The 10421-nt window shown below is 46.2% G+C and overlaps 1 protein-coding gene across 3 annotated transcripts in view; it reads right to left on the reverse strand.

Moving 5' to 3' along the window:
* SCAI (suppressor of cancer cell invasion) overlaps positions 1-10421 on the reverse strand; it is an 86962-nt gene that overhangs the window by 29878 nt on the left and 46663 nt on the right. For 2 of the 3 annotated variants that reach the window (XM_081180281.1, XM_081180283.1), the window contains 4 exons: positions 6842-6937; positions 4268-4354; positions 3907-4026; positions 933-1029 (listed from right to left, as the gene is read on the reverse strand). In XM_081180281.1, coding sequence (XP_081036407.1) covers positions 933-1029; positions 3907-4026; positions 4268-4354; positions 6842-6937 — 400 coding nt within the window. The remainder of the gene's footprint in view (positions 1-932; positions 1030-3906; positions 4027-4267; positions 4355-6841; positions 6938-10421) is intronic. The other variant, XM_081180282.1, reaches the window with a different exon arrangement.

Raw genomic sequence — 10421 nt, forward strand, 5'->3', positions numbered from 1 at the left:
AAGTGACTTATTGTTGTTTAGTCGTTTAGTCGTGTCTGACTCTTCGTGACCCCATGGACCAGAGCACGCCAGGCACTCCTGTCTTCCACTGCCTCCTGCAGTTTGGTCAAATTCATGCTGGTAGCTTCGACAACACTGTCCAGCCATCTCGTCCTCTGTTGTCCCCTTCTCCTTGTGCCCTCAATCTTTCCCAACATCAGGGTGTTTTCCAGGGAGTCTTCTCTTCTCACGAGGTGGTCAAAGTATTGGAGCCTCAGCTTCACAATCTGTCCTTCCAGTGAGCACTCAGGGCTGATTTCCTTAAGAATAGATAGGTTTGATCTTCTTGCAGTCCATGGGACTCTCAAGAGTCTCCTCCAGCACCATAATTCAAAAGCATCAATTCTTCAGCGATCAGCCTTCTTGATGGTCCAGCTCTCACTTCCATACATCACTACTGGGAAAACCATAGCTTTAACTATATGACCATAGCTTTAACTATAAGTGACTATGGAGGCCAATTCTGGATCCACATGTCCTTCCACAGTGGGGACATTGGTTTCCGGGTGGGAGTAATCCCAACTGCACTTTATACCCAAAGTACTATCTGCACCAAGGCAGGGGCTGACTGGAAGCAAGCAAGAATAGGGCAATGATTCATACAGCAACACAACGAACAGCCTCCTCCATGGATGGATACCCTGAGATTCCAGGACCCTTCCATTAATTTCTCACTGCACAGAATTTGGGAATTGCTATTGGACAGTCAAGGTGGCATAGTGATTAGAGCGCTGAGCTTCAGTGGGGGAAAAGCCAGGCACAAATGCTTTCTGGCCATCCTCAACTTAACATGCACTCACATGGTCGTGGCAAAGCTAATACAAGGCTCCAAGCTCCTTGGAGCATGTGCAAAGTCTTAACTACACACATCACAATGGTACTATTGGTTTTACCTTTACAAGATCCTTGACGACATCCATTTTGTTCAGTAAAAGGCAAACCACAATGAATCGTGCATAATAACGCAGCTTCTTAACTACCAGTTCAGGCCTGGGAGGGAAGAAAAAAAGAGGGGGGGAAATTGGAGAAGGGAAAAATTATTTAGCAGATCGAAGAGAAATGAAGAGGAACATGGCTCCTGTGAAGGAATATCAAGTGATGCCCATGTTAGATTTTAATCGCAGCTGTAGTATAGGCAGAAATATTTCACTTTCAGTGCATGTAGAATTATTGGAGCTTGAGAGGACAAGTGCTTGGAGGACCAGAGATAATTTACTCTGGAGGTCTACATGCCTCTTTACTACCTGCCAGCACAGCTATCTGGCCAATGGGAGGTCATAGCTCTAGAGAACAGGATTTGCATGCAGAAGGTCCCACATTCAATGTCTGGCACTTCCAGCCAAACGACTCAGGGGACTGCAGATGAGGAAATACTTTTCCCTGCCTGAGACCCTGGAAAGCTATGGCCAGTGAGATCGACAAATAGGCTTGGAATAAGGCAGGTTCCTCCGTTACTAAATCCAGCTTCTGACAGAAAGGAACAAAATGGCTGGATTTAGAGCATGTAAGAAGAAAGCTTGTATCCCTTAAGAAAAGAATCAGGTAAGATTCAGTCTGTGGGGCAATCTTGGCCCCCAAGGCTGTATTCCCCAAACCATGCCTACCCAGCCACCCCATCAGCTGGCATCACTAGCGACAACATATGGTGGGAGGTAGGGTTAAATCCTGCAATGTTTTTCTACCATAAACCACTCAGCAATCCTCAGGTGAAGGGCAGTATACTAAATAGAATAGAATAGAATAGAATAGAATAGAATAGAATAACCTCCCACTCTTCAGCTGATGAGAAGTTAAATCCTGCTCAAGCTTAGCAGGACTGCATGAAAACCCCTTCCTGAACCAGGAAAGGGCTTGCATGAACCCCCTGCTAAAACGGGAGGGAGGGCCCTCTTTTTGGCAGCACCTTGCAAGATGTTTGAAGTCCCAAGTTTGTGCCCAGTGTTGTTGTGACATTTCTCGCAGTTTATCATCATGCATTGTGGGTTTTTGAACAGATATTCCCTAAGACCTTTTGTGGGTGACATAGAAGGTAGTGGCAGGCATCCTGGCACCCTGGAGTGTCATGTAGACGATCCCAAGCAAAGAGCACCCCAGGACTGGTTTCACACCTCCAATGAAGATATCAGACAGGTATTTCCAAAGCAGCTAGCGTTAAGGCATGTTTGGCTGGGAAGGGGCTTCCAGGTCAAAGATCCCAAGCCCTTCACCCTCTCTGCAGCAGCCACTGGGGCTCCTGTCGGGAACCTACAGTTTTGTATTCTGTTTCCCCTGCATTAAAGCCCACCAGGGGTATTATTACTGCTGCTGCTACTGTATTTATTTATACCCTGCCTTTTTCCCTAATGGGACTCAAGGCGGCTGACAACTAAAATAGAAACAGCTAAAAACATATTAAAAAGCAATCATCAAAAAACAATTAAGCGTTAGTAGAATGTGTGTGTGTGTGTGTGTGTTAGTGTTAAAAATTGTATTATTTTGGTGTGTGCGCACACACACATAAAAAAGATCATTAAAATAAAAAACATCACAGCACCAGCCCTTTCCTTAAAAGTAAACAGCCATAACAGGGAAGACAGTTCCAAAGGGCTGATTGCAGCAAGTTGCTGATTCTGTGGGTTCACCCTATCTATAATATAATTAGTTAATAGGATCTTATTTCCCAAATGACTCTTGAAAATTGGGCTTGTAAAGCCGGCTTGACACTCATATCATCCATAAGATATCTGCTGTGGCACTTGGCTTAGGGTTCTTGCTTTTACCCTAAGTTATTTTCCCAGAGTTGCCTTACTCATTATTCCATGTATTTATGTCTTTTCTTTCTCTTTATCTACTTGCTTGCCAAAGTGTTGGAGGAGACATTGCTTTGGAACATTGAGCAGAGATAAAGCATATTTCTGAAGAATGCTCTGGAAACCCTGTTCATTCACAGGCTTGAATGTTACATCCGCTGGAAAGGGGGATGTGTTACAGATGGAAGCAGTACCCTGGGCAGTGATGGGCTCCTAAATACCCAAGTGGCTCCACCAAGCCAGGGTGGTAACTGGCTCTCCTCAACAGGGAGGGCTTATAAAAGATTCCTGAATGAGCAGTGATGAGAAACCAAAACAACAACTCATTGCCAAAAAGGATCTGCACCCTCAATGTTGTGGGCCCAACTCTATGGAACTCCCCACAAGAAGTTAGACAGGCACTGTCCCTACTGAGTTTCAGACACCTGGTCAAGACCATTATGTTTCAGGAGGCCACTGCACCCTGAATGCTTCTCGGATGTTTTGCGTTACTTTCTTTTTTCTTTTTAGATTCTTTAGATTTTAACTTTCAGTGGTTTAATTTAGTTCTTAAATTATGTATATGTTATAGCTTATTGTTGTAAGCCGCTTTGAGACCTAGATGGTAAAAAGCAGGATACAAACTTTGAAATAAAAATAATAATCTGGAGTCTAAGAACAAATGGAGAGCCACAAGTACCCATGTACTACAGTTTTGGATAATAATAGGTTTCTCCTGGATCTGGCTCACATAAAGTCTTGGCTTCTTCCTTGATTGACTCACTTGGCTCCTTCTCCTGGGCCCTCAGCTGCCTATGACTCATCAGGGATAGGGAACTTGCAGCCCTTCAGATTCTGCTGAACTGCAACTCCTTCACCCCAGACCCCAGCTGGGGCTTGATGGGCATTACGGTCTAATGATATCTGAGGAGCCACAGGTTCCCCCATCCCTGCTCCTGCTGACACCTGCACCTCAAGGGAGGAGACACACAGGTAGCCAAGGGATGCCAACTGAACTGAAAGTGGCTGCCCACCTTCTGCCAAGTCACACAAGTTTGACAATCCAGCACTTCTCGCTTTTAAATTGCAAAAAACTCACAAGACTGAGGCATGGCCTGACCTGTCTTCTTTGTTGACTTGGGAGTAGTAAGACCTCTGGCGGATAGCAGAGTAGAAGGAAAAGGCTTCATTCAGGTAGCTGGTTTCAGACGTGCGAAGGCTGTGTGGGAAGAAACACAAAGGGCTCAGTGCTCTGCTAGATGAACATGTACCCCTTCTGCCCTTGGCTGAGAGGGCTGTCCATCTCACAGCAGTCCTCCTGGCACTTCTGACATTCCACTGAACTTTCTGCCACTCTTAATTGCTAAGGCCAGCAAGACTTTCACTACAGAGAGACTGAGACAGCGAGACAGACACACAGACACACACACACACTGCATCCAGGAAGGGTTGTCACTTACTAGTAGTGGTAGTAAAGCTGCCCAATCTTGGAAGCAATTTCGCCAATTTGCCAGCGCTTTAATCCGTACCGATTGTCCAGAACTTGCCTTTATTTTTGCGGAGAAGAAAGGGAGAGTGTCACGTTCTATATGTTTATACACATACATATATATTAATTAAAAATAACAAAATATAATACTGAGTGCCCAAAATAAAAGGAATACCTAGAATTGAACATAGCAAGATATATTTATGTACCAAAATTAAGTACAGTGGTGCCTCGCAAGACGAAATTAATTCGTTCCGCAAGTTTTTTCTTCTTGCGAGTTTTTCGTCTTGCGGAGCACAGTTTCCCATAGGAATGCATTGAAAATCAATTAATGCGTTCCTATGGAAACCGCTTGCCAGGCTGGCGGTGCGGAGAAGGGCTTTTCTCCCCACCGCAAGCCTTCAGGACAGGTACGGGAACAGAGGGGAAGGGGCGCAGCGCTTCTCCTCTGTTCCCGGGGCTTGCGGTGGGAGGAGGGTTTTTCCTCCCCATCGCCAACATTCAGAACAGCATTCTGAATGTTGGCGGTGGGAAGGAAAACCCTCCTCCCACCGCAAGTCTTCAGGACAGCCATCCGAAGGCTGGCGTGGGGAGAAGTTCTTTCCACCCCACCGCCAGCCTTCGGAGGAGCCTTCCGAAGGCTGGCGCGGGGAGAAGGTCTTTCCGCCCCACCGCCAGCCTTCGGAGGAGCCTTCCGAAGGCTGGCACGGGGAGAAGGTCTTTCCGCCCCAGTGCCAGCCTTCGGAGGAGCCTTCCGAAGCCTGGCGCGGGGAGAAGGTCTTTCTGCCCCACCGCCAGCCTTCGGAGGAGCCTTCCAAAGGCTGGCGCGGGGAGAAGGTCTTTCCGCCCCACCGCCAGCCTTCGGAGCAGCCTTCCGAAGCCTGGCGGTGGGGCGGAGAGCCCTCCTCCCGCCGCCAGCCTTCGGAGCAGCCTTCCGAAGCCTGGCGGTGGGGCGGAGAGCCCTCCTCCCGCCGCCAGCCTTTGGAGCAGCCTTCCGAAGCCTGGCGGTGGGGCGGAGAGCCCTCCTCCCGCCGCCAGCCTTTGGAGCAGCCTTCCGAAGCCTGGTGGTGGGGCGGAGAGCCCTCCTCCCACCGCCAGCCTTCGGAGGAGGTCCGAGGACAGTGGGGAAGACGCGCTGCGCTTCCCCGCTGTCCCGGAGATTTCCCTATGGGCTTTCGTCTTGCGAAGGAAGCCCATAGGGAAATTCGTTTTGCGAAGCGCCTCCAAAACGGAAAACCCTTTCGTCTAGCGGGTTTTCCGTCTTGCGAGGCGTTCATCTTGCGGGGCACCACTGTATAGCAAATCAATATTACAAGGTTCCAAGCAACACAATTATTGCTCCAGTACATTATAATGACACTCCTTTCTCCATTATCTTGCTGTCTTCCCTCTCTGGTTCTGATTATAAGTGTGAGCTTTACCATACATACTATGCCCCAGATTTTAGTCATCCAATCCCCCCAAGATTGTCAATAATAATTCTGGAACCAGTCAAGAAATGTTGCATTAATTCCCTGAGAAATCCTCAAACTCTCAGAAGGCAGTATTAAGCTCATTTGCTGATAACAACATTTCTCCCCCCGCCCCCCCGCCCCCTCTCACACACACCACCTCAAGGGGCATTTCTATACTACATGCTTCTACCAATTTAACTGGCATAGTATCACCTCCTCCCCACAGACATTTCTGGGAATTGTAGTTTGGCAGAGGTGCTGAGAGTGTTTCATACTGATTCCTAGCTTCCAACAAGTAACTACCTACTCTGTGAGAGAAGATGAACGACAAGGAAAGTCATACTTCTACTCTATTCTACCTTGATCAAGCCACACCTGGAGTACTGTGTCCAATTCTGGGTACTGCAATTTAAGAAGGTCATTGACAAGCTGGAACATGTTCAGAGGAGGGCAACCAAGATGATCAAAGGTCTGGAAACAAAGCCTTATAAGGAACAGTTGAGGGAGTTGGGTATATTTAGCCTGGCTAAGAGGAGACTGAGAGGAGATAGGACAGACATCTTCAATAGCTAAAAATGGCTGTCACATGGAAGATGGAGCAAGCTATTTCCTGCTCTGGACGGTAGGACCTAAACCAATGGATTCAAGTTACAAGAAAGGAGATTCTGGTTAAATATCAGGAAGAACTTTCTGACGGTAAGAGCCGTTTTACAGTGGAACAGACTCCCTCAGGAGGTGATGGACTCTCCTTCCTTGGAGGTTTTTAAGCAGAGGCTGGATGGCCATCTGTCACATATACTTTAGTTGAGATTCCTGCATTGCAGGGAGTTGGACTAGATGACCCTCAAGATCCCTTCCAACTCTACAATTCTATGATTCCATGACTGGAAAAGCAGTTAACTTGCACTATGAATTGTATTTTCTCCATTGAGTTAATGCTCTATTTTTCTGAGGGTTGTTTAAGGCTCTCTTGCCCAGGAAAGGAGGGTGGCCTGGGCAACCTAGCCAACTGGCACCATCACACACACCACTCTGACCCACGTGTTCCTGGAAGAGGTAGGCAGCCATCTCGATGCACAGTTGGCTCTTACCGGTGCTGCTGCTGGAACTTCCAGAGCTTGGTGTAAACATCAAAGGTCCGCCCAAAATACGATTGCCACTGCTTCTGCCCATACTGAGGCAAGTCTCTGCAAGAGAGCCAATAGGAAGAGTCCATGTTACCAAGCAGGGAAGAAAGGAGGAGGGGCATTCACTGTGGGAAGAGACAGTCCAGAGACAACCTGGTGCTACTTCATTCATCATGCCTGTCTCGTAATCCTAATGCTAACATTCATGTATCTACTTTACATTATGGAAAACTGTCCATTTGCTTTGCATTTGGACACCTCTTAAGGTATCACAATTAAATTTGGCACAATGGTTCCTGAGAAGAAACAGCAGGTTTTCATCTATGCTTGAAGAGAATTGGGCACCATTCTGAATCAAGATGATAGGTGGAGCCTTTCAAAACTGCACTGATTTTAACCACTGATTTCAACAAGGCATGGATTGTTTTTTGTTGTTTCTAAGAATTCCTGAGCAACACAGGGTAGGCAGTTGCTATGTTCCTATATACATATCCATCCAAGATTGGCGTTGTGGGTCATTTTTGTCATTAAAAACATAGATTTTGGAGTGAGGGGGCAGATTAAGATCCTCCTTGCTAGTATTGTATTCTTCTAAAGATGTCACATACTATACTACATACCCCGTAAATAGTAGGCTTTATTTATCAATGAATAAAACGGCATTTGTCCCACTACTTTCACCAAAAAGAACTGACCCAAAAACTTATAACAGCAGCAGCTTTGGTTTCCTAGGTATCAAGATATACCTTCCCATAGGCTTATCAATAACACACTTTAATATGTGAGTGACCATGTTCAACAACAGGTCCCTGGTTCAAATTTCTGGCATGCAAATTTCACTGACAAAACTCACAGGCACAGCCTTTAGTACTTCCAAACCTATTCAAAAGACCACAGCAAGTCCCCTCCCATTCTTAAAATCAGCACCATTCAAGCTTAGGAAACAATCGCCTCCCCTCTTGGAAGGGAATGAAATACTCTATCCACTTATCTGGTATATAATTTAAGAACATAAGAAAAGCCTGCTGGATCAGGCCAATGGCCCATCTTATCCAGCATCGTGTTCTTGCAGTGGCCAACTAAATGCCTGTGGGAAACCTGAAAGCAGGACCTGGGCACAAGAGCAGCACTCTCCCCTCCCTATGATTTCCAGCAACTGGTATCCAGAAGCATTTACTGGCTCCAACTATGGAGACAGATTACAGTCATCTTCAGGCTCTGGGGAGGGTCTCCTCAAGACCCATGAGGACTCTCCAGGATGCTCCCCGCTTATGCACATTTCATTTCACTTTTGTGCATGGAGCGCATAACATAGCCCACAACATGAATGGGGAGTCACCTGTACTTTTAACACACAGGCCTAAAAAGAAATCTGATGGGCAGCAGCTCTATAGCTTCTGAGCTTTCAGTAGGTATCATCCACACACATCTTTCACAGCCAGAAGGGTTACAAAAAACTTCCTTTAAACATTCAGATTCTACTTGCACCAACACATTCTGGACCTTTCCTGTGGCCCCACAGCATCAATGCAGCCTACTGATGCCAATGCCTTAGTAATTTCTCCAACGCTACCTAAATTCCTTGAAGAACACTGGTACCCACAAAGGGAGGTGCATGTCCAGCATTGACAGCACAAAGCCTACTGAGGATGCACCACATCCTTCAGCTGCAGGAGGGGACACCCTCTTCCTCAGCACACTGACTTTCACACACACAATTCCTGCTTCCTCACGATTTATAATAGGAAGAAGCTATTAGCCCAGCATGCAGCCGCAACAAAAAGCCTTTGCAGAATGCAGGCAATTATGGGGTGGGTGGTGAAGGAATCTGCAATGCGTCTTAGGCTTGGCTATTCTTCAGGGAAAACAACATATGTGGCCCAAGTGCTTGTTTTGGCCCTGCAGGGAACTGGGTCCATATAGGGAATGGGATCACAAAGTGGTTGCTTTTCATAACCTTCCCATAGACTCTTGCACTTTCCCGCAGAGCTGCTCACTTGCTTTTATACCAGCACTGGGTTCTCAGACATGCAGCTCACCAACAGGGTCATTAATGAGCAGTTGGGACAATTTGCAAGAAACCATGCCATATTCGGCACAAAATGATCTTTCTTCCCCAAGATAAGCTTAAACATAACGCTGTTTGCTGCAAATTTCAGAGTGAACCAGGGAAAACTGGCTGCGGAAGATGCCTACTGGCTAGTATCCGTGACAAGAGAAAGATTGTGAGCAGCTCTGCAACTATTTCACTAGAGATCCTCTTGGGTGCGAAGATTAGCAGAGCTGGCCTTCTTAGTGGTTCCTCTGCTCTCAGGAGCTTGGGGTGTTGTTGTTTTTTGCAATGACACAGGAGAGGGTGTTTTATGTGGCAGCCCCTAAGTTGTAGAATTCCCTCCCCATAGAGGGCCATCTGACACCTTCATTATAATGATTCTGGTCGGAGTGCTAAAGACACACTTCCTTACTGCAGCTTTCGACATCTGAGGTGCACAGTTTTAGAATCCACCTTATTTCTGTGATTGTGTTGGTTTTAAACTGTTTTAATATTGTATTTTAATGTTGTAACCCACCTGGGACCTTAGGATGAAGGGCAGGCAATAAATTTTAATAATATTAACAATGACAATTATTAAGCTTGTGACTTTGCCTGGGGAAGGATAGGAGTGAAAACAAGTTGCAATATGGACATTTTTTTTATTTAACAGGATTTGTTAAGCGATTTACGTAAGATAGACATATTATTAACGCTTGCCACTTGAAGAAGAAAAAGTGGATGGTCAACATGACCTGTCATCCGAGGGGTAACACCAGCCTTGTATTTCAGCCCTTGACTTGTAGCCTCAGGACAGAAGAAACAGCATGCTGGCAAGTGAGAAAGCTGGCAGAGTAGGGTGAGAGTAATCTACCCCTTCTCTGGGCCTAGCACAGAAATCAAGGCAGGAAGGCCCCCTTTCCTTTCCTTTGCCCAGAAAATGCTGTTGGCCAAAGGCCACTCAGCAACCTGCCCCTCTTTTGCCAGTCAGTTCCCTTCAGGCTAGTCTGTTAAAGGAAAAATGAAACTGCAGACTAGCACATTTTGTGGGCTTATTTCCAAGGGTGATGCTAACAGAATTCAACTTGTGGGGATAACATTATGCTTGCAATACAAGTTGTGAAGGCAGAACAACAAGGAAGAACCCACCATTAATTATTATGGGTTACTGCCAACTAAGTCCTACTTAGAGAAGACCCACTGAAATTCATGGGCCTAAGTTTACCATGGGTCTTCTCTGAGTAGGGCTTCCTTTTGCTACAACCGTACACATTCTGCACCAGATATCAGATCACCCTTGACTAGTTTGAAAATGTGCTAATTCACATTGTGCATGTAAACCTAAGATTTCTTGGCCAAGGATTCAAAAAACCATTGTCCTGGAAAGCATAACATAGGCAGCTTCCCATCTGTCTATCCTGCTAGCAAAGTACCGTCTCCTTTCACTATCAGCAGCAATTTAGGATCATGGACAGAGGCCTTTGCCGTTACCTATTACCTGACCCTTTTTTA

The sequence above is a fragment of the Podarcis bocagei genome, assembly GCF_964188305.1.
Source record: "Podarcis bocagei genome assembly, chromosome: Z".
Taxonomy (NCBI): domain Eukaryota; kingdom Metazoa; phylum Chordata; class Lepidosauria; order Squamata; family Lacertidae; genus Podarcis; species Podarcis bocagei.